This window comes from Bufo bufo, chromosome 4 (genome assembly GCF_905171765.1).
Source record: "Bufo bufo chromosome 4, aBufBuf1.1, whole genome shotgun sequence".
NCBI classification, from domain to species: Eukaryota; Metazoa; Chordata; class Amphibia; order Anura; family Bufonidae; genus Bufo; species Bufo bufo.
In genome coordinates this window covers 336,182,516-336,208,044 of record NC_053392.1, presented here as the reverse complement: position 1 = coordinate 336,208,044, position 25,529 = coordinate 336,182,516, and the positions used below count along the sequence as shown (strand labels likewise).

The 25,529-nt window shown below is 44.3% G+C and overlaps 1 protein-coding gene across 1 annotated transcript in view; it reads right to left on the bottom strand.

Annotated features, from left to right (window-relative positions):
- CEP57L1 (centrosomal protein 57 like 1) overlaps positions 1-24,596 on the bottom strand; it is a 37,711-nt gene extending 13,115 nt beyond the window's left edge. Inside the window, exons 1-3 of the mRNA XM_040428854.1 lie at positions 24,535-24,596; positions 2,280-2,460; positions 1,951-2,127 (exon numbers count right to left, since the gene is read on the bottom strand). Of these exons, the coding sequence (XP_040284788.1) occupies positions 1,951-2,127; positions 2,280-2,454 (352 nt within the window). The 5' untranslated portion in view covers positions 2,455-2,460; positions 24,535-24,596. The remainder of the gene's footprint in view (positions 1-1,950; positions 2,128-2,279; positions 2,461-24,534) is intronic.
- Between the last annotated feature and the right edge of the window lie 933 nt (positions 24,597-25,529).

Sequence of the window (25,529 nt, the reverse complement as noted above, 5' to 3'; positions counted from 1 at the left end):
GACCAATTTTGTTTAATATCTTCATAAGTGATATTGCAAAAGGCCTCGATGGGAAGGTGTGTCTTTTTGCTGATGACACAAAGATATGTAACAGGGTTGATGTTCCTGGAGGGAAACACCAAATGGAAAAGGATTTAGGAAATCTAGAAGAATGGTCAGAACTCTGGCAACTGAAATTTAATGTGGATAAGTGCAAGATAATGCACCTGGGGCGTAAAAACCCAAGGGCAGAATATAGAATATTTGACACAGTCCTGACCTCAGTATCTGAGGAAAGGGATTTAGGAGTAATTATTTCAGAAGACTTAAAAGTGGGAAGACAATGTAATAGGGCAGCACGAAATGCCAGCAGAATGCTTGGATGTATAGGGAGAGGTATGAGCAGTAGAAAGAGTGAAGTGCTTATGCCGCTGTACAGAACACTGGTGAGACCTCACTTGGAGTATTGTGCTCAGTACTGGAGGCCATATCTCCAGAAGGATATAGATACTCTAGAGAGAGTTCAGAGAAGAGCTACTAAACTAGTACATGGATTGCAGGATAAAACTTACCAGGAAAGGTTAAAAGGACCTTAACATGTATAGCTTGGAAGAAAGAAGAGACAGAGGGGATATGATAGAAACTTTTAAATACATAAAGGGAATCAACTCGGTAAAGGAGGAGAGCATATTTAAAAGAAGAAAAACTACCACAAGAGGACACAGTTTTAAATTAGAGGGGCAAAGGTTTAAAAGTAATATAAGGAAGTATTACTTTACTGAGAGAGTAGTGGATGCATGGAATAGCCTTCCTGCAGAAGTGGTAGCTGCAAATACAGTGAAGGGGTTTAAGCATGCATGGGATAGGCATATGGCTATCCTTCATATAAGATAGGGCCAGGGGCTATCCATAGTATTCAGATATATTGGGCAGACTAGATGGGCCAAATGGTTCTTATCTGCCGACACATTCTATGTTTCTATCTAGCTACATTCTACTGAGTATTTTACCTAAGTGCTCCAATTGTAAATTTAAGCTTCTAGGCCCCAATGCTAAATCTGCAACAGGGCCCCCACACCTATCATGTGCCCAGGGGCATACACAAGGAGCTGGTTATATGCTTCAAACCACCCCCTTGCACCCGTCTTAACTTTATCCATGTCCAAAGCCATTGCTCCCTGCTTGGAACCTCTTGTAGGGTGCAGGTCACTTCAGGTCTGCGGCCTACGAGGCATCAGAAACTTGATGCAAGCTGGCATGGTGCCGTAATGTCATTGCACCTGTCTGTGGTGCTGACACGGGGTACAGGGTAAGATGACTATTCATTTATTGCTGCGTAAAGGCATTAAGGGGGCACAATTAGGGCTGTTTCACACGAGCGGATGTCGTGCGTGACATCCGCTCCGTGAATGACAGCCAAGACCCGATGCAGACTGCAGAGGCACGGAGCATTAACATGACTGATAATGCTTCGTGCCTCTCTGTGATCTCTTTACTACGAAATCACAGTGACAACTTTATCTCACTGATCACAGAGAGGCACGGAGCATTATCAGTCATGTTAATGCTCCGTGCCTCTGCAGTCTGCATCGGGTCTTGGCACTCTTTCACGGAGCGGATGTCATGCACGGCATCCGCTCGTGTGAAACAGCCCTTACTGTTTGAAGAGCACTAAATGGACACCATTACTTTGTGGAGGCACTATTACTGTGTACGGGCATTAAAAAGGTTATCCAGGTTTCTAATATTGATGGCCTGTCCTCAGGATCCATCAATCATTAGATAAGAATGATCTATTTTTTTCAAGGTGGCTGTCCTGAGTACAATCATTCATGAGAAGCTTGAGATAGCACGCCAGCCTTGTTGACCTTCTTGCACTCTTTTATTAAAAGCCACTCAAACTAACTGTGGAATAAAAACGAATACATTTTATTCTCACGAAACATCTCAATTACTAAATGCAAAGCTTACCATTTTTTGGCCTAACGGTTTCATGCTGAGCAGAGTCAGTCTTCTCACTGCTGAACCAAACCTTCTTATATTCTGCTGTCTCCATAGGTAAGCTTGTTAAGTGGTTCTGGGCTTTAGATTTCTCTAGTTCTAGCCGTGAAATCTTCTCTTGAAGAGTCTTCAGTGCAGACACAAGAGCTGTGTGTTAAAATGTCAAATAGTTCAACGTCTCATCATAAAAACCCATGAAAAACAACAAGTTGAAGGACTAAAAATATAAACTGCTTTTTTTTTTTTAATCTTGCACGTTATCAATGTACAAGAGTTACGGCTGTGAATTCTTATTTTACCTGTGCTATTTGGAGCTTCTAGAATATCATATGAATGAGGACTGTGGTGCTTCAAAGCAGACGATAGTAGCTTTCTTGAAGATGAAGACTTGGACTCAAGAAGGTCTGCAATGGGAATAGACTCAGGAGGGTAGCAAAAGCTAGCCAGGTAACTTTCCTTCAGCACAGAGTCCATGTTGGGCTACAAGAAATATTAGAACATACATATAAACATTAAAGGGGTATTCCAGGATTGCCTTCTTTTTACTTATCTGCTCCCCTGTCATTGGCTGCAGGGGGGCACATGACCTGTCCATGCTAGAAGTATACATGTAGGGACCGAAGCACGGTCAAGACACCCAGGGAGCCGGAAACAAGAGGCAAGGAGCAGGTGCTGGAAGTATGCTAACTATGACAGGCCCGGCGGGTGGGGTTATTTAAAAAGCATGTTAGTGTGGGACAACCCCTTTAAATGGCAATAATAAGTTATAAAGATCAACAAGTGATTAAGTTTAAATGTGTGCTTTGTACTGAGTTTCCCTATCAAACCACAATATTCTTAATCCATCATAACAAGACTGGGACATGAGGCCCCATGATATCAGATTGCATGACAACTGAACAGTGACAAGTGGCTTTATTCACACACTGCAGATATGGTCTGTATTTTGCAAGCCAAAATGGTGACTGGATCCTTGAAGATACACATTGAAAAAAGAGTGACCCTATCTGGGGATAGGTATACTATAATGTAAATATTCAAAATCGCCACCCTGGGCAGATTACCAAACTTGCCCCAGATATCTAAATGAATGTATAAAGCCTAAAAATTAACTTTAAAGGGAACCTGTCACCGGGATTTTGTGCATAGAGCTGAGGACATGGGTTGCTAGATGGCCGCTAGCACATCCGCAATACCCAGTCCCCATAGCTCTGTGTGCTTTTATTGTGTAAAAAACCCGATTTGATACATATGCAAATTAACATAAAAGAGTCATATCTTACTTGTGTGACCAGAGTAGAGTCATATTTTCAAGCTCTGACTCATCTCAGGTTAATTTGCATATGTATCAAATCGGTTTTTGTACACAATAAAAGCACACAGAGCTATGGGGACTGGGTATTGCGGATGTGCTAGTGGCCACCTAGCAACCCATGTCCTCAGCTCTATACACAAAATCCCGGTGACAGGTTCCCTTTAAATGAACTGTCTAAAAAACATGGAGCACTGTGAGCAACCTAAGCACTAGTGCAAAATAATAATGTTTGTGTCTGGCTACTGGACTATGTGGTGTGCACAAACCAACCCAATCCTACCGTTTGCCTAAAGTCCTATAGTCAGTTGTATTCACTGACACTAATGTTTACTTAAGCACCAAGTTCTAGACCTCTAAAACCTATTAGCTGCCTAACCTATTTAACCATGAAGAGTCACTTACTTTTCAAAAAACCTTTGATATTACATAGAGACTTAGCAAAAGTTCAAATTGGTGGGGGTCTGAGTGCTGAGACCCCCACCGATGCCCAGTACAAGGGGAGAAAAGCATGCACATAGCGCTCTCTCTCTCCTTGCTGCAGGAGAGGGGGTCAATACAAGGGTGTTGCCTGGGTGGCACAAATTATTTTCAAAAAGCCACCAATTCATGGAGTTTTTATTTAAAAAATCATGCACACCTTACCAGTCTCCCACCCCTGCTGCTTTTGATGCCTCTCTGGTCTCTTGACATGAAGGAAATGCTTGCTCAGCCAGTCAGTCATTCATGCCAATGGGCATTTTCTGCGTGTTGCAAGGGACCAGGAAGCATAGACCAGCGGGATCTGGAGAAGCATCGGAACGGCGGCAGCAGGGGATCATGGCGAAGGTTTCAATATTTTGCACCATTCTGTGGCTTTTGAAATTCCCAATGTTGGCTTTAAGATATTGATGACAAATACTGTCCCAAACTGCAATTTGTCAATAAGGTTTTTGGAGCGACACTGAAGTAAACACCACTTTAAACTATATAAAGATGTTTCCAAAGCTAAGGCTGGCCATAAATATCAGAAAGCTATTGACTGAAGGCTTGTTCGAATAAAAAAAATCAGGCATGTTGAAATCCATCTGCCTGATCCTTTTATCTCCCGACATCTAATGTCGAAGGAGAGTTGACACATACAGTACAGACCAAAAGTTTGGACACACCTTCTCATTCAAAGAGTTTTCTTTATTTTCATGACTATGAAAATTGTAGATTCACACTGAAGGCATCAAAACTATGAATTAACACATGTGGAATTATATACATAACAAACAAGTGTCAAACAACTGAAAATATGTCATATTCTAGGTTCTTCAAAGTAGCCACCTTTTGCTTTGATTACTGCTTTGCACACTCTTGGCATTCTCTTGAGGAGCTTCAAGAGGTAGTCCCCTGAAATGGTTTTCACTTCACAGGTGTGCCCTGTCAGGTTTAATAAGTGGGATTTCTTGCCTTATAAATGGGGTTGGGACCATCAGTTGCATTGAGGAGAAGTCAGGTGGATACACAGCTGATAGTCCTACTGAATAGACTGTTAGAATTTGTATTATGGCAAGACAAAAGCAGCTAAGTAAAGAAAAACGAGTGGCCATCATTACTTTAAGAAATGAAGGTCAGTCAGTCAGCTGAAAAATTGGGAAAACTTTGAAAGTAAGGGCTATTTGACCATGAAGGAGAGTGATGGGGTGCTGCGCCAGATGACCTGGCCTCCACAGTCACCGGACCTGAACCCAATCGAGATGGTTTGGGGTGAGTTGGACCGCAGAGTGAAGGCAAAAGGGCCAACAAGTGCTAAGCATCTCTGGGGACTCCTTCAAGACTGTTGGAAGACCATTTCAGGAGACTACCTCTTGAAGCTCATCAAGAGAATGCCAAGAGTGTGCAAAGCAGTAATCAAAGCAAAAGGTGGCTACTTTGAAGAACCTAGAATATGACATATTTTCAGTTGTTTCACACTTGTTTGTTATGTATATAATTCCACATGTGTTAATTCATAGTTTTGATGCCTTCATAGTCATGAAAATAAAGAAAACTCTTTGAATGAGAAGGTGTGTCCAAACTTTTGGTCTGTACTGTACTGTACATATAAATCACAGAAAAAAATGCACCAAACTGATATGACACTGACTATACTGGCTAGTCATAAATGCAGATATTAAAAGCTGCGACTTTTGCCAATACATTCCTGTCAGGAACAAATCGGAGCCCCTCATGCACCACGTCACGGTCACTCAGCATGGCAAGGGGTCCTACCACTACGCTAACTATGGTGTGAACAAGGTCTGAAGGTGATGTAATCCAGCTCACAGCCAAGCTTCCACACAACCGCCTAGCAGGACAACTAGTGCAATGTGAACAAAGCCAGATTGTAAGCCACACCCATATCAGACCATGTAATGGAGGTTACCAGGTGCAAAAGAGTGTTTGAATGCCAGGTAAAGGCACATACACTACATATAAAACAAAACAAAATCACAGAAATATTGTGGCAAATATGGGGGAGCTGCTCAACCACTAACACTGTAGCGTGTTTTGTCATTGGGGGAGCAGTCCCACCGCATGTAGACCGCAGCAAACGACTATCCCCAGCAAAAAAATGGATAAAATGGAGGATGTCGGCGCGGTCCACATGCACCACAAAGGCATCCTACACAAAACGGAACATTGTGCGGATGAAAATATAATCATATAAATCACAGAAAAAAATGCACCAAACGGAGATGCGACTGACTATACTGGCTAGTCATAAATGCAGATATTAAAAGCTGAGACTTTTGCCAATATATTCCTGACAGGAAAATATCGGAGCCCATCATGCACCACGTCACGGTCACTCAGCATGGCAATGGGTCCTACCACTACGCTAACTATGGATAGTCGGTTACTGCGGTCCACATGCGGTGGGGCTGCTCCCCCAATGAAAAACACGCTACAGTGTTAGGGGTTGAGCAGCTCCTCCAGTATTGCCACTATATTTCTGTGTTTTTGTCTTGTTCTATATGTAGTGTATGTGCCTTTACCTGGCATTCAAACACTCTTTTGCACCTGGTAACCTCCATCACACGGTCTGATATGGGTGTGGCTTACAGTCTTGCTTAGTTCACATTGCACTAGTTGTCCTGCTAGGCGGTTGTGTGGAAGCCTGGCTGTGAGATGGATTACATCACCTTCAGACCGTATTCACACCATAGTTAATGTAGTGGTAGGACCCTTTGCCATGCTGAGTGACCGTGATGTGGTGCATGATGGGCTCCGATATTTTCCTGACAGGAATATATTGGCAAAAGTCTCAGCTTTTAATATCTGCTTGTATGACTAGCCATAGCCAGTATAGTCAGTGGCATATCCGTTTGGTGCCACAATATTTCTGTGATTCTGTACTGTACATACTCAAACTTCACACATGATTGGCTGGTCTGGCCAACATTAATATAATATTTATGGCCATCTTAACACTGCTACAATAAAAAAAAGCAGAAGATCTCAGTGGAAAAGGTTTGGAATAAATAAACTCTGAAACAAACTGCACTGTTAAGAGATTTCGTATAAAAAACGCCCAAAGCATTAATCCCCAGTTCACATTTTGAAATACTGATCTGGAGTTAGAATAACGGCATGGAGTCAGCTGATTCCAGGAGGGGTTTCCCACGGGTACAATACTGATGACCTATCCTCAGGACTTTGGGACCCCCCAATCAGCCGTTTCAAATCAGACCAGCACTGAGGCCTTCTCACAGAAGATTGCACAGAGCCAATCACTGCGTAGTGGCTGTGCTTGGTATTGCAGCCTAGGCCCGTTCACTTGAATGGAACTCTGCACATAGGTCATGTGAAGCTAAGGAATAGGATGTCACTGGCTAAGGCCTCATGCACACAAACTTATTTTTTTCCGTGTCTGTTCCGTATACGGAACCATTCATTTCAATGGGTCTGCAAAAAAAATTAAAAATATAAAAAACGGAAGCTATTCCGTGTGCATTCCGTTTCTGTATGTCCGTTCAGCAAAAAAATAGAACATGCCCTATTATTGTCCGCATTACGGACAAGGATAGGACTGTTCTATCAGGGGCCAGTTGTTCCATTCCACAAAATACGGAATGCACACGGACGTCATCCGTATTTTTTGCGGATCCGTTTTTTTGCAGACCGCAAAATACATACGATCGTGTGCATGAGGCCTAATGAAGAAGCAGATTGGCAGAGGGTGGCGGGGAATCAATAGGTAATAAATAGTGTGCTCCTGAAAAAACCCTTTAAATTATATTTTAACAAATCCATGAACCCAACAGTGAAAATATAAGAAGAACATATCTGCTCCCTGTTTCCATTCCTCATGCGATGACTCATTTGAATCTCACTTCATCACTTAAGGAAGGGTGACTTCACATTTCCAGGAGAAAGGAACAATTTTAAATTGTGTCATTGATTCTATTTTTAAAGGTTTCAGATTTTTTTTTTTTGCAGTATTTCAGTTCGCCTTTATCAAGAAATTCAACAGCCATGCCATCTGTTTAAATGATCTAAAGCATGCAGAAATTAGCATATTCTGCCACAGAACACAGGCAGTAATTAAAACTAGCCTACGACAGATGGCACAAGGATATCCTTCAAAACAAGGTTACGTCATATGTTGCCCATGTGAAAGTGAATAAGCACATTTCTCAGTATTTATAAAAGAACTCCCTTTTGAAGACTCAGACCTTAGGAAAAAGGGACTCTATAAATAGTCGTACATCAGAATAGCTGATGCCAGGTCATAAAGTAAGCTACTCTTCTTGTGACTCCATATTCCCCATGCACACGACCATATTATGGGTTTGTTTGGTATGGAAAAATAATAGGGCACCTATAGAGGAGCATGGGGCTACTGCTGTGTGCTGTAGATCATGCTCAGGTGCCACATACATGTGGGCATAGTACGGGTGGTGCACAGAGCTTTCAAATGTTACATTTTTAGGCTAAAATACTTTTATGTTCATGACTGTAAACTACAGGGGGCATTTCCACAATGTGCCAGGTGTGTATTTCCAGAAAATATATGGTATTGTGAGATAACACTATTTTATTTTATGATTTAGGTTTTGTGTTTGTCAAAAATGTGAAAATTGTCCAAGCAGCAGAGAGGTAAAGGTGTATATATTTATACACACATTATATATATATATATATATATATATATATATATATATATATATATATATATTTATTATATATACACACACACTGGAAAGGATAACTATATTTGGGAAAATTATACAATTGAAAGGAGGCTCTAGTACAGGGATCGTCAACGTCCGACACTCCAGCTGTACAGGCATTGCAACTCCCAGAATTCTCATTTAACTTCTATGGGCGTCCCAGCCAAGTACATGTGTATGCAGGGAGTTGCAGCTTCACAGTAGTTGGAGTGCTGAAGGTTGCTGACCCCTGCTACCTCGTTGGGCCACCTCCGTGTAATGAAGTTGTCACTGGTGTCTGGATGGTGTCCAACGAAACTGTGGGAACTGCCCGTGTTTGTTGGCCGGATCAAACTATTCTCTCTGCTGGTGGTCTGCCCGGGCTCTCCAAAGACTGTTTGCTGTGCATGCGTGCCCTCATGTAACACCTACTAAAAGCTAGGTCAAAACAGCCTATATGGTGGGCAGCTCGTCAAAACGACCATCCTGTGTCTTTCAGTCCAAAGATGTTCCCCCTCTCAAAGTTAACTGGGCAAACTGGCTTCAAGTGCATCACACAGCCATATCTAGCTGTCAAAGTTCTGTTATCAAGAGGTGAACTACCCAAACGTAGCCTAGGAGAGTCTTTTTAGAGGGTAGTAGGGCAAGCACTTTTACGCCCTCTTGTGGCAAGACCCAGTGTCTAATCAGTCCACACATGTAATCAGTTACATATCTGTCGGAAACATGTCAGTTTTGCAGCAATCCAACATTATTCCTTGGGTGTGTCATTTTTTTTTTCAATAAGTGTAGATATTTATATAGTAAGAATTCTTTCAGAAATAGTGTTAATTGTGTATTTTATCATTTAACAAAATGCAAAGTAAATGAACAAAAGATAAAGATAAATCAAATCAATATTGGGTGTGACCACCCTTCACCTTCAAAGGTACTTTTCTGCTAGGTACACTTTCAAACAGTTTTTGAAGAAATGTGTCAGGGAGGTTATTTCAAACATTTTGGAGAACTAACCAAAGGTCTTCTTTTGACTCATTAATCCTGACTAGTAATGAGCGGATTGGGGCTTCAATCCGAATTTCAGGATAAATTCGATTTGCCATGAAGCCGAATTTCCTTGTGCTTCGCGGTAACGAATCGATTTAAACTGAAATAGTGTAAAAAACTAAAAATAATACTATTTACCTGAACTATTTGCTCACAACGGGCCGGCTGCCACCATCTTGCTTAAAGATCTCGACCAAAATCCTGTGCGCTGTGACGTATGACATCATCATGCCGCCTGACGTGATGATGTCATCTCCGGCTGTGCAAGATTTCGTGCCAGACCTTCAAGCAAGATGGCAGTGGCCCGCCTGTCGTGATCAAATAGTTCAGGTAAATAGTATTTTATTATAATTTTTTTTTACACCATTTCAGTTTAAATTGATTCATTCTGATAAGTATTATTTAAAAAAAATAAAAAACATTTACACTCATTTACAGTGCCTTGAAACAGTATTCACCCCCCTTGACTTTTTTCGTGTTTTGGTGCCTCACAAGGTGGAATTAACATGGATTGTTTGAAGATTTGCATTATTTAATTTACAGAACATGCCCACAACTTTGAAGACGTATTTTTTTATTTTTTTTTTATTGTGAAGCAAACAAATAGGACAAAATAACAGGAAAAGGCCTCTTTCCCACAGGCGTGTGCGCCTCGTTGCCGTATTGCGGACCGCATTTGCGGATCCGCAATACACGGGTGCCGCTTCGTGGGCATTCCGCATCACGGATGCGCACCTATTCACTTCAATGGGTCTGCAAAAACGGAGATGCGGAATGGAACCCCTGTTATTATCCATATTGATTCCTTTGCTGGCTGGATTCATGGTGGCTGGGACCATGGGAGCAAACATAGGCTAATGCTTTTTTTCCTATATTGTGCAAGCACGACCACCACTGATGGATTGCAGGGTGGTCTGTAACCATGGAAACAAGCAGGGTGTAATGTGATGGAAAAATGAATCCAGACAGTAAAGGAAGCAATATGGATAATAACAATACATTAGTAAGTGCCTTGTATTAACTTTCTCTACATGATAAATGCCACTTACTGAAGAGAGAGACAACCCCTTTATGTAATTTGTCTCGAAGAAGATTTTTTTTTTAAAATTTGGTGAAGCAGCCAAATCAAATTTTTTAATACTTCGCTCATCACTAGTTCCAAGCATCTCCTGCCATTTTCTGTATCTTCAGCCTAAATAAGAACCAGTCGTAATGATATGGCCCCCACAGACAGCCCTGATCTCAACATCACATGAGTGTGTCTTGGATTACATGAAGAGACAGAAGGATTTGAGAAAGCCTACATGCACAGAAGATCTGTAGTTTGTTCTCCAAGATGTTTGGAACAACCTCCTAATTCTTTCAAAAACTGTAGGGGAGATTTATCAAACTGGTGTAAAGTAGAACTGGCTTAGTTGCCCATAGCAACCAATGAGATTCCACCTTTCATTTTCCAACGGAGATGTCCAAAATGAAAGGTGGAATCCGTTCGGTTGCTATGGGCAACTAAGCCAGTTCTACTTTACACCAGTTTGATAAATGACCCATGTGTACCTAGAAAACATAAATTGCTTACCGGTAATGGTTTTTCTTGAAACACATGACAGCACCCATGCGTGATGGACCTCCCATCCAGGACAGGAAACATGAGGCTATAAAAACTTCACACCCTCACCACACCTCAGTGATTTTCAAGTAAAAGACCCTCCGGAGGCGTGATAACACAACAAAAGAAATAGACCCCAGCCAGGGAACCAATACAGTAAATTCTTTCCCTAACTAAACTGGGATATAATAACTTCAAGAATAAGCCCCATTAAAGAAAAAAAGGGTTGGGAAAATGTTGGGGTGCTGTCATGGGTTTCAAGAAAAACAATTTATGTTTCCCCCTTACCCATGACAGCACCCATGCGGACTAAACTATTAACTTAAAGGGAGTCTGTCAGCACAATTTGCCCTTATAGACCACTTACATAGCACTATAGCATAACTATAGATCAGTCAAATGGTACCTTTATCTTTTTGTTTGGATGTTCACGAGGGGCAAAAAATGAGTTTTATTCATATGTACTGGCCGATATCCTGCCAGCGCATGCGCACTGTGATGACCATTGTGGGCAGCAGCATCATTCCATGCAGTGCGCATGCGCGGGCAGGATATCGGCCAGTACACTGGATGACGTAAGAGGCATACAGGGCGGGCCAAGCAACAGTCTGGGGAGGGGTTATGTGAGAAGAAGGAAGAGCGGCCTGGGCACTTACAGCCCGAATGCCGCCCCTGGGCACTTGCGAGCCCTCATTTACATGTGAATAAAACTCAGTTTTTGCCCCTGGTGAACATCCAAACAAAAAGACAAAGGTACCATTTGACTGATCTATAGTTATGCTATAGTGCTATGTAAGTGGTCTATAAGGGCAAATTGTGGTGACAGACTCCCTTTAAAATTAGGGGGGGGGGGGACAACAACTTGCAGTACTTTCCTCTCAAAGGCAGCATCAGAGTCCAGATGCAACCTGTAGTGTTTTAAGAAAGTATGGGGCGAAGACCATGTGGCCGCTCTGCAAATCTGAAATAAGGAAGCCTCCGCCCTCTCTGCCCAAATAGTAGCTCCTGCCCTAGTTGAGTGGGCCCCAAACCCCTCTGGAATGGGAAGACCTCTCGCCGAATAAGTACAAGATATGGCAAACTTCCATAGCCTCGATTGCAAGATGGTTTACATCTTGCAATCGAGGCTATGGAAGCTTTCTTTCCCTTACCAGATCCCTGAAGCTGGATCAGGGGATTTTAATTTATTCTCCAATCCTTAGTGGATTCCAGGTAAGTGATTAAACATCTTCTAACGTACTCTAGACCAGTGTTTTTCAACCACTGTGCCGCGGCACACTAGTGTGCCGTGAGATATTGTCTGGTGTGCCGTGGGGAAAAATTCCAATTTGGTCTATTTGTGAGCTGAAGCCGCATGTTACGGACTATATAGCTCCGGTGTCACTGTCCTGTTACAGTCTGACAGGAGGAGACATCGCAGTAGATCACCGATGCGCAGAAGAGCACCGATGGATCTGATTATCGCGTCGCAGCGCAGAGGAGCGCTGAGTGATGGATCTGGAGGAGACATGAGCAGAAGAGTGCTGATTGATGGATCTGATGCGCAGAAGAGCGCCGATGGATCTGATTATCGCATCGCAGCGCAGAGGAGCGCTGAGTGATGGATCTGGAGGAGACATGAGCAGAAGAGCGCTGATTGATGGATCTGGATGGGGAAGAGCGCCTTAGGTGTGACGGACAGCGGCTATCTGGAGGAGACAAGCACAGTAAGTACTGAGTGACAGTGAGACAGGAGCAGATACAGTGATGGACAAGTTTTTGAAAAGGAAAGAACTGGACCCTGAACAAAATTCGGAGCCAGATGAGAGCCCAAGTATGAGTGGGGATCAAAAGAAAGCAAAGATGGTTAGCTCAAGCAAATTCTCTGGCACAAGGCAATATAGCGAAAGCTATATTTCATTTGGATTTACTTTCACCGGAGATGCAAAGAAACCAACTCCACTGTGCTTGGTGTGTGGTGAAAAGCTATCTAACAGTGCTATGGTCCCAAGTAAACTTAAACGCCATCTCCAAACGAAACACCCTTCGCTTCAAAACAAGAATGCGGACTATTTTGTTTGCCTGCGTGAAAACACGGAGAAACAGGCAACTTTCATGAGAAAAACCACAAAGGTAAATGAAAGAGCTCTTAAAGCTAGCTATCACGTGGCTGAACTTATAGCTAAGTCAAAAAAGTGGTGGTGTGCCTCGTGATTTTTTTCATGAAAAAAGTGTGCCTTTGCACAAAAAAGGTTGGAAAACACTGCTCTAGACAATGAAAATTTTGTTCTCTAGAATTATTGGGATTAACACAAAAAGAAGGTAGAATTATGTCCTGGTTTCTATGGAAGTCAGAAACCACCTTAGGGAAGAAAAAAGGTAAAGACCTTAAAATGACTTTATCTTCCAATATATTTGTATAAGGAGGGAAGGCTGAAAGAGCCTGGATCTCAGAAACTCGCCTAGCAGATGTAATAGCTAACAAAAAGTCATTTTTAAAGTGAGCATCTTGATTGGTATCTCCTTAATAGATTCAAATGGGGAATGAGTCAAGGCAGTTAATACTACATATAAATCCCATGGGGGACCAAATCTTAAAGGGGTTGTCAGAGTTATTTTTTTGTTCTATGTTCCTAACTAGGCAAATGTAACAGCTTTCCAATTAACTCACTTTATCTCCAGTGCCTGGTGTATCAGATTTCACTGAGGGTCACATGACCTGTGAGGTCAGCTTCTCTCCCTGCTCTGATAATGTTAGTGCACAAGCCTGAGAGATCTGAAGTCACTGTACTGGCCACGCCCCCCTCCACTGCCGTCTGCTCTCTCCTAGGATTGTTAGGCAGACATGTCACTCAGGGCAGCACTTGTATTCACTCCCTTAGCAGTGTCATTATACAGCTGGGACTTGTAGTCCTACACATACAACATGCTGCAGAGTCTCCCAGCAGGCAGACATGTCACTCAGGGCAGCGCTTGTATTCACTCCCTTAGCAGTGTCATTATACAGCTGGGACTTGTAGTCCTACACATACAACATGCTGCAGAGTCTCCCAGCAGGCAGACATGTCACTCAGGGCAGCACTTGTATTCACTTCCTTAGCAGTGTCATTATACAGCTGGGACTTGTAGTCCTACACATACAACATGCTGCAGAGTCTCCCAGCAGGCAGACATGTCACTCAGGGCAGCTCTTGTATTCACTCCCTTAGCAGTGTCATTATACAGCTGGGACTTGTAGTCCTACACATACAACATGCTGCAGAGTCTCCCAGCAGGCAGACATGTCACTCAGGGCAGCAATTGTATTCACTCCCTTAGCAGTGTCATTATATAGCTGGGACTTGTAGTCCTACACATACAACAAGCTGCAGAGTCTCCCAGCAGGCAGACATGTCACTCAGGGCAGCTCTTGTAGCCACTCCCTTAGCAGTGTCATTATACAGCTGGGACTTGTAGTCCTACACATACAACATGCTGCTGATTCTCCCAGCAGGCAGACATGTCACTCAGGGCAGCACTTCTATTCACTCCCTTAGCAGTGCAGGGGGAGGGGCAGAGATAGTTTTCATTGCATGTAAACAAAGGGCCAGAAAAGAACCAGGGAAATGAGGAAATATATATAGTTTTTTGCATAAAACTTGCTTAGCTTAGTTATATATTGCTGCCCATCAGATTTGCAGTGCTATATTTTTTTTTTTCATAACTCGGACAACCCCAGTACTGACATAGCCTGTTTAAGGCAACACCCATAACTGAGAAAGAGATCCTGTATTTTGTCTACCAATAACATCACCTTCTGTTCTGGCAAGAAACATCTCTGATTCTGGGAATCTAGTAGGATCCCCAAAAACACGTATCTCTGAGAAGGAAGTAACTTGGATTTTTTCCAATTTATCTTCCATCCAAAAGATTCCAGAAATACACACAATTTATCTGTCTCCTGCTTCAAAGACGATTCTGTCTGGAAAATTATTAAAAAGTCGTCTGAATAAGGGACTAGAGTGATTCTTACATAGGCTGCTACTTCCACTATAATCTTGGTAAACACCCGAGGAGCCTGTGATATTCCAAAGGGGAGGGCTTTGTATTGCAGATGAAGACGAGAGCCCTGAACCCAAACTGCCGTTCTCAAAAAATTTTGGGAGCTGACACTGATCGGGACATGATAGTATGCCTCCTCTAGGCACAGCCACAGCGGCTCCAAACATGGGGAAACTGGGAGGAGAGGTGGAGGGACAGCAGGCTCGACAAGTGGCTCCCGAAAGAGTCTTACACCGCTATGGGAAAGGTCACCCAAGGACTAAAAACCTGGACTCTCCACAGCCATCTTGGTGTGAACTTCTTCAGAGGTAGGTTCCCCAGGACCTCTTATCTGGAGGACAGGAAACCTGAACTGAGGTGTGGTGGGGGTGTGAACTTTTTATATCTTCAGGTTTCCTGTCCTGGATGGGTGCTGTCATGGGTGAGGGGAAATATGGATGCCGTTAAAGGGTGGTCATCCCAAATAGGGATTTGATTTAGATTTCTTCACTTTAGTTCATTCACTTTGCACTTTGTTAACTGATAAACTTTAATACTGATGACCTATCCAGTTGGGGTCCCACACCCGGGTCCCCTGCTGATCAGCTGTTTGAAAACGCCAGTTTTTCCTAGATCACGTCATGTTCATTGGTCACATTGCCTGGGTGCAGCTCAGCCCGACTGAAGTAAATGGGGCGGACTACGATACCAAGCACAGCCGCTATACAATGTACAGCACTGTGCTTGGTAAGCTGAGAGAAAGACGCAGAACTCCCACGATTTGAAGGTGCCTTCTCAAAGAGCTGAATGGCGGGGGTCCTGGGTGTTGGACCCCCACTGATCAGATACTGATGACCGATCCAGAGGAGAGGTCATCAGTATTAAAGTATCGGAAAACCCTTTTAACCGCCTCCGGACCGCCTAACGCAGGATCGCGTTCCGGAGGCGGCTGACTCAGGCACAATCACGCATCTATGCGATCATCTGCCAACGAATGATCGCCGCTGGCAGGCTGCAGATCCACTCGATTACCTGCAGTTCCTGTGAACGCGCGCGCCTGTGTGCGCGCGTTCACAGGAACTGCAGGTAATCGAGTGGATCTGCAGCCTGCCAGCGGCGATCATTCGCTGGCAGGCTGTAGATCCGATTTTTTTAACCCCTTAAAAGGTATATTAGACGCTGTTTTGATAACAGCGTCTAATATACCTGCTACCTGGTCCTCTGGTGGTCCCTTTTGCTTGGATCGACCACCAGAGGACACAGGCAGCTCTGTAAAGTAGCACCAAACACCACTACACTACACCCACCCCTGTCACTTATTAACCCCTGATCACCCCATATAGACTCCCTGATCACCCACCTGTCACTGATCACCCCCCTGTAAGGCTCCATTCAGACGTCCGTATGTGTTTTGCGGACCCACGGATCCGCAAAACACATACGGACGTCTGAATGGAGCCTTACAGGGGGGTGATCACCCCATATAGACTCCCTGATCACCCCCCTGTCATTGATCACCCCCCTGTAAGGCTCCATTCAGACGTCATATGTGTTTTGCGGATCCACGGATCCGCAAAACACGGACACCGCGGATCCGCAAAACACGGACACCGGCAATGTGCTTTCCGCATTTTGCGGATCCGCACATTGCCAGAACTATATAGAAAATGCCTTTTCTTGTCCGCAATGGCGGACAAGAATAGGACATGTTCTACAGGCTCTACAAAAAACGCAGTGTTCGCCCAATCAGGCCTGATCTTGTGCGCACACTTGCGTTCAGTCCGCCCCACCGCAGTGACAGAATTTTTTTTCTTCTGATCACTGCAAAAACACCGTAAAATCGCTGCGGCGCTATAAAAAGATCACTTTTGAGGGGCATGGCGAGTTCATAGAAGATTTTTTTTTTTTGTCACAAGTTAGCAGAAATTGATTTTTTTTTTTTTTGCTTTTTTGTTTTTCTTACAAAGTCTCATATTCCACTAACTTGTGAAAAAAAAAAAATTTCACATGAACTCACCATACCCCTCACGGAATCCAAATGCGTAAACTTTTTTAGACATTTATATTCCAGACTTCTTCTCACGCTTTAGGGCCCCTAAAATGCCAGGGCAGTATAAATATCCCACAAGTGACCCCATTTCGGAAAGAAGACACCCCAAGGTATTCGCTGAGGGGCATATTGAGTCCATGAAAGATTGAACTTTTTGTCACAAGTTAGCGGAAAGGGAGACTTTGTGAGAAAAAACTAAAAAAAAATCTATTTCCGCTAACTTGTGCCTAAAAAAATCTATGAACTGGCCATGCCTCTCACGGAAAACCTTGGGGTGTCTTCTTTCCAAAATGGGGTCACATGTGGGGTATTTATACTGCCCTGGCATTTTAGGGGCCCTAAAGCGTGAGAAGAAGTCTGGAATCCAAATGTCTAAAAATGCCCTCCTAAAAGGAATTTGGGCCCCTTTGCGCACCTAGGCTGCAAATAAGTGTCACACATGTGGTATCGCCGTACTCAGGAGAAGTAGGGCAATGCGTTTTGGCGTGTCTTTTTACATATACCCATGCTGGGTGAGAGAAATCTCTCTCTAAAATGACAACTTTGTATAAAAAAAAATGGGAAAAGTTGTCTTTTACTGAGATATTTCTCTCACCCAGCATGGGTATATGTAAAAATACACCCCAAAACACATTGCCCAACTTCTCCTGAGTACGGCGATACCACATGTGTGACACTTTTTTGCAGCCTAGGTGGGCAAAGGGGCCCACATTCTAAAGAGCACCTTTAGGATTTCACAGGACATTTTTTACACATTTGAATTTCAAACTACTTCTCACGCATTAGGGCCCCTAAAATGCCAGGGCAGTATAACTACCCCACAAGTGACCCCATTTTGGAAAGAAGACACCCCAAGGTATTTTGTGATGGGCATAGTGAGTTCATGGAAGTTTTTATTTTTTGTCACAAGTTAGTGGAATATGAGACTTTGTAATAAAAAAATAAAAAAATCATCATTTTCCACTAACTTGTGACAAAAAATAAAAAGTTCTATGAACTCACTATGCCCATCAGCGAATACCTTAGGGTGTCTACTTTCCGAAATGGGGAATCTTTTTTGGGTTTTTTCTACTGTCTGGGCATTGTAGAACCTCAGGAAACATGACAGGTGTTCAGAAAGTCAGAGCTGCTTCAAAATGCGGAAATTCACATTTTTGTACCATAGTTTGTAAACGCTATAACTTTTACCCAAACCAATAAATATACACTTATTGCATTTTTTTTTATCAAAGACATGTAGAACAATACATTTAGAGAAAAATTTATATAGAAATGTAGTTTTAAAAAAAAAATTTAAATTGAAAGTGAAAAATTTCATTTTTTTGCAAGAATTTTGGTAAATTTCGATTAATAACAAAAAAAGTCAGCCCACTAAACCGTGTTTTTTTTTTTTTTGTTTACTAATAATCCCTACACTGCGATCTCTGCATACATAAGTTAAATAATCATTTTTGTTCAGTAGAATTTGATAAAAAGCGATTTTTTAAATATGCAAATTACCTTGCTACCAGCAAGTAGGGCGGCTACTTGCTGGTAGCAGCCGCATCCTCCGACCCTAATGACGCCCCCTCCGCATTGTGATTGACAGGGCCAGGGAACGGAATCGTTCTCTGCTGGCCCTGCCTGTTAGCATTCAAAATCTGGCGCCTGCGCTGCGGCCGTACGTATCTTCAATCTGCGCAGGCGCACTGAGAGGCGGCCGCTCTCTCCTCAATGCGCCTGGTGTAGATGTGACGTCATCGGCGCAGGCGCATTGAGGATGGAGCGGCCGAGCGAGTGGCCGTCTCTCAGTGCGCCTGCGCAGATTGAAGATAGGTACGGCCGCGGCGCAGGCGCCAGATTTTGAATGCTAACAGGCAGGGCCAGCAGAGAACGATTCCGTTCCCTGGCCCTGTCAATCACAATGCGGAGGGGGCGTCATTAGGGTCGGAGGATGCGGCTGCTACCAGCAAGTAGCCGCCCTACTTGCTGGTAGCAAGGTAATTTGCATATTTTAAAAATCGCTTTTACTTTCTACTGAACAAAAATGATTATTTAACTTATGTATGCTGAGCTCGCGGTATAGGGATTATTAGTAAACAAAAAAAAAAAAACGGTTTAGTGGGGTGACAGAAGCCCTTTAAGCTAGGGGGGCTGAGGTGGTTAAAGGGAGTCTGTCACCTCCATACGGCCATATACAGTGCTTACATGGCTCTGTAGCAAACCTATACAGGATTGTAACGGTACCTTTGTTCTTTTCTTTAGACTTGCACAAGCAGGAAAAACGAAGTTTAATTCATATGCAAATGAGTACTCGCAAGTGCCCAGGGGCGGCGTTCACTGTGTAGGTGCCCAGGCTGCTCTGCCTTCTTTTCACTTTACTCCTCCCCAGCCTCTTCCTTTGCCCGCCCTCCAAGTTCAGACCTATCGATTAGGCGAGAGACTTGGAGGGCGGGCAAAGGAAGAGGCTGGGGAGGAGTAAAGTGAAAAGAAGGCAGAGCAGCCTGGGCACCTACACAGTGAACGCCGCCCCTGGGCACTTGCGAGTGCTCATTTGCATATGAATTAAACTTTGTTTTTCCTGCTGGTGCAAATCTAAAGAAAAGAACAAAGGTACCGTTACAATCCTGTATAGGTGTGCTACAGAGCCATGTAAGCACTGTATATGGCCATATGGAGGTGACAGACTCCCTTTAACACTTCTATTTTTGAAAGTATGAAATTCTGGAGCAAATAAAATGTGATGTGGTGACTCACCCTCACTGAACTATTCTACAGATTAATGGCTCATGCAGTTGAACGTGTGCGGCCCCTGCCATGCAAATTGCAGTCCCCAATGCACAGGCACTGTTCGTGTGGCCTGCGCTGCCGGATGCAGACTCATTCACGTTATATTTTTTTGCGGTGTGGAGGCACGAACCAAAATGCCATGGAGGCGCTCTGTAGTGCTTCTGTGGTCATCTGTTCCTAATCTTCTGGGTTGCAGACCCATTTTGTTTGCGGGCATCACACGTCCTAATTCTATACCTAATCTGAAAGAAGATGGACATACAGTAGTGCCACTATTTCTTACCAGGAACACGGTCGCTCAAAAAGGAGCAGAAAAAGAAAGACAAAAGCGCACTGCTCTGCCATCTATAAAATTTTTTCTTAAAAACATACATAAAACACTATAAATAAAAGGCTATGCGTTTCAGTGGCGGGTCGCCACCTTCATCAGGCTGCTATTTCTTACCACTGCTCCACTGGTAATTGGCTATTTCCCAGGGTTAAAGGGGTTTTCCGACTTTTTTTTAACTAATGAACTATCCTCTGGATAGGTCAATAGTGTCTGATTGGTGGGGGTCCAGCACCTGGGACTGCTGCCGATCAGCTGTTTGAGAAGACACCGGTGCGCATAGGAGCGCCACGACCTTCTTGCAGCTTAGCCTAGCCCAGTGACGTCACATTTAAGTGAATGGGGCTGAGCTTTATACCAAGCACAGCCGCTATCCAATGTATGGCGCTGTGTTTGGTAAGTTGCAAGTCAGCGCAGCGGCTTCTTCAAACAGCTGATCGGCGGGGGTCACAGTTAATATCAGAAAACCCCTTTAATTTACTATACAGTGTTATTAAAGCCAAGAGGCCTGTTTATTCTGTTTGACTGGGAAACCATCCAGTTCTTCCTGAATCTATCTGCAGAACTTGCCAGTGCCAGTTCTTGTAGGAGTGCTTTCCACAGCATCGCAGCCCGAGACTGGAGAAGCTCTAATGGAGCAGAAGATTTAAAGAGGTATCCCCACAAAAGAATCTCTTAACACATCAATCAGGGGTAACCAGAATGCACTCAATTACGAAGAGCCTGACAGAGAAACTACGCTCCATGGCCATGGCACGTGGACTCTCCCACCATTCTATCTAGTTCACAGAGCAATGTCAGCCCTAAGAAATGCCACCATACATGCTGACAGAAGCGTTTAAAAAAACATTATGGGATTAGTTATCAAACTGGTGTAAAGTAGAATTGGCTTAGTTGCCCATAGCAACCAATCAGATTCCTCCTTTCATTTTCCAAAGGAGCTGTCAAAAGTGAAAGAAGGAATCTGATTGGTTGCTATGGGCAACGAAGCCAGTTCTGCTTTACACCAGTTTGATAAATGACCCCAATAGTGAAGAAGCTCCCCCTTCCACTGGTTGCAACATTAGTTTCTTGGCACACCTAAGCATCAGATTACCATGACCAATGGCATAAAGGGAATGATCACGGACATAACTCTAGTACTCTATATGGTAAATGATGAATGTGCAAGATTTCAGTACATGGACCCATGGTCAAATATACGTACTTCTAGCTATTTAGAAGATGTTTTATATTATAAAATAAAATAAAAAAGGCTTAGTTGTCCATAGCAACCAATCAGATTAATCCTTTTCACTTCCATAAGAGCACTGAAAAATGAAAGGTGGAATCTGACTGGTTGCTAGGGGCAACTAAGCCACTTTTGAACCAGTTTTGATAAATCTTCCCCTGAAAGTTCAGCTTTTGGCGAGCTTTACCAGCAAAATCGTGTGGCCATTCGCTGCCGTGGGTGGGCAGAGTTTCAGCCGCATGCAGCATTAGGGGTGGGTAATTCCAGCCTTAGGTTACCAGAGTTTCCTTCAGTCCTCTACCAGGCCGCAAGCTGAAGCCATGAAGACATGACTACTGAGAAGCACTGTCATTAGCTACTTGGGAGTCAAGTGGAGGAATTCCAGGGCCGCTCATGGAAAAGTTCAACTGTTGTCACGTTGCTGCTTCATATACAGCCCTGAAGAGAACAGACGGGGGTTTCTAAAACACCACATTAAAGAGGACCTTTCACCGATTCTTACCCTATGAACTAAGTATACAGCCATGTGGAGCGGCACCCGGGGATCTCACTGCACTTACTATTATCCCCGGGCGCCGCTCAGTTCTCCTGCTATGTCCTCCGGTATCTCCGCTCACTAAGTTATAGTAGGCGGAGATACCAGTCCCTAAGTTATGGTAGGCGGAGTCTGCCCTAGCGCTGGCCAATCGCAGCGCAGAGCTCACAGCCTGGGAGGTTATTTTCTCCCAGGCTGTGAGCTCTGCAATGCGATTGGCCAGCGCTAGGGCAGACTCCGCCTACCATAACTTAGGAAACGGAGATACCGGAGGACATAGCAGGAGAACGGAGCGGCGCCCGGGGATAATAGTAAGTGCAGGGAGATCCCCGGGCGCCGCTCCACATGTATGTATACTTAGTTCATAGGGTAAGAATCGGTGAAAGGTCCTCTTTAAAAGGCCAAAATCTTTATTGTCAGTCTTTGCCTGGAGTTGCATTTTGATTACATAATATTGAAGATAGATTCTGCAGTTAGGGTCCCATTCACACGTCCGTAGTGTATTGCGGATCCGCAATACACCCGGCCGGCACCCCCATAGAACTGCCTATTGTCCGCAATTGCGGACAAGAATAGGACATGCTCTATTTTTTCCGGCGATGCGGACCAGAAGATTGGGACCGCGCTCCGGAAATGCAGATGTGGAGAGCACATAGTGTGCTCTCCACATTCATTCCTGCCCCATTGAGAATGAATGGGTCCGCACCCGTTCCGGATATTGCGGAACAGATGCGGACCCATTATACGGACGTGTGAATGGACCCTTAAAGGGGTTGTCCAGGTCCAGAGCTGAACCCGGACATAACCCCTTCTTCATACATTCAGCCCCTACGAGTGAAGCAAATGCTCCCCCTTGCCCTGGGCAAGGGCTGTTTTGTTTAGATTGACACCATGCTAGGCAAAGCCTTCCTCCTAGCAGTGTTCCCGGTGACATCACCGGCACTAATGGGAAGTCTTTAGTTTTACAGGCTAGGGCAGCACAAAAGACTGCCCATTAGTGCCAGTGACATCACCGGGCTCACTGCTAGGTGGAAACCTCCGCCAAGGATGCCCATCAGAAGCCTGGTACGTCACCGGATCTGAAGAAGAAGCCCTTGCCCTGTGCTATACAGTGCAGGGCAAGGGGGATTATCGGGGCATGAAATGCTCCACTTATAGGGGCTGAATGGGTGAAGAAGACGTTATGTCCGAGTTCAGCTCTGAACACAGACAATCCCTTTAAAGGGGTTATCTGGGAGCACAATATTAATGTTCTATCCTCAGTATAGATCATCAGTATCTGATTGCTGGTGGTCGGACTCCCAGCACCCCCACCAATCAGCAGTTTGAAGAGGCCTCTGTGCTCCATGAGCGCTGCGGCCTCTTCCTGGGCCTGTTACGTCACGCTCATCGGTTCGGTCAGATGGCCTAGGTGCAGCCCAGTCCCAATCAAGTGAATGGGGGCTGAGCTCTGATTCCAAGCACAGTCGCTATATAATGTACAGCATTGTACTTGGTAAGCTGCGAGGAGACCACAGCTCAAACAGCTGATCAGCGGCTGTGCCAGGAGTGGGATCCCCACCAATCGGATACTGATGACCTATGCTGAGGATGGCCATCAATACTGTACTCCCAGAAAGCCCCTTACGCATCTGGGTAGCACCATGCACATGCTACAGAAACAATCCCATTCACATGGAAAGGATTTTTCAGTTGCAAAATTCTTGGCAATAAATCTGCTGTGTGTGAGCCACACATGTCCTCCTCAGACAGATGATGGACCATTGAATCCAGGAGGCATATTTAGGAGTAAACAAGCACTACTTTTGTCTATTTTATGGATTGAACGCGCCCATTGAAGTCTGATCGGTGGGGGTCCGATCACTGAACGCGCCCATTGAAGTCTGATCGGTGGGGGTCCGATCACTGAACGCGCCCATTGAAGTCTGATCGGTGGGGGTCCGATCACTGAACGCGCCCATTGAAGTCTGATCGGTGGGAGTCCGATCACTGAACGCGCCCATTGAAGTCTGATCGGTGGGGGTCCGATCACTGGGGGGCCCTGTGTCTCCCCATATTAATGGAGTGGCAGTCAAGAGTCTGCGCTCCATTCATCTCCAAGAGACACCTGCCATATTTCTAGTGACAGTACTGGTGCAACGCTGAAGTGTGCTAGAGTTGTCAGGGGCTATAAATAGGCGATTACAGCTACTGTCTAATGTCTGCTGTGTGTGAACAGGGCCAATGGTTGCTCCACCTTGGAAGGGGATCATGGCACACTGCCATGCATCACATCGGTGGCACACCATGGGCGTTATTGTCTGCCTCCTCCAATATTCCACCTGGTTTTGTCCCCGTGAATCAGGTGTTCGAATCCCCCAATGCAGAAATGTCCTCCCCTGCACTAGTCACCATCGTCACGCTTCACATTCTATTGCTATGCTCGTCACACAATGCAAAGCGGCACCGTCCTCTGCTTTCCCTATACCTGACCGCACACAGCCAGCATCGTATCCGTGCATATAACGGAGGAGCGTACCTGAGTCCCGGGCGCTGAGGTCTGCAACGGCTCTGGACAGAGTATACAGAATGCTGGGGGCGGGGCTTCTCGTAACCCAGCGCACACAATCCCGCCCACCTTCTCAGTCATTTGACAGTGGTTAGAACGTAGACCAATGGAATTGCAGTTCTGATGTATTCTTATCTGTGCGTATGATAGACATTCGCTGATTGGTTAAGAGGACACATGGCCGTTTAGCGTCAGTGATTTCATTGGTGGGATGAGAAGAGAGCGAAGGTTAAATACCAGTCGCCAGCAAGCTGCGCTCTGGTGTAGAGGGGCGTTGTGCTGTTGCTCACACATAAACGGAGAACGGTTTCTGCCATGCCCTGTTCGGTAGTACAGTGGGCTTCAGCGTTCTGGGACTTGTAGTCTGGGTTCTATAGCAGCCTGGCTTGTGTAGCAAGTGGGCCCCAATGCAAAGTCGTTGGCAGGGCCCCCACTTATGCTTCATTGATGGTACTGGTCTCCTTGTTTGGAGAACAGAGACCTTAGTAGTGGGCCCCTAAAGGTTTTTGGACCCAGGCGCAACCATCCCAGTTCTGGTGGGACAGTCCTGGATTTTGGCTGCTGGTATCTGCGGTACGTCTCAGTCCAACTGTATTGAAGTCTGCAGTTTTTTATTTTAATTTTTTTCCTTGACATACATGTATTTTATTTTAATGGGGCCATTTTAGGGTACTGCTACATTAAAAATAAAATTGGAGTGAAAAATGCAATTGCACTATTGCTTTTAAGGATTTGTTTTAGTTGGTTGGTATGGTTATGTATATATGTTTTTTTCTTATGCTTTTTACTGTAAAAAAATTAAAAAGCACTTGTGATACATTTTTAATAATTTTATAATTTATCTGGTGATCCAGACAATAGGTCATCTGTAGTAAGGTCTTGGAAAATCCCTCTAACCTATTAATTGACTGGTTTTTAAAGGGCTTCTGTCACCCCCCATTGTGCAATTTTCATTAGCCGACATT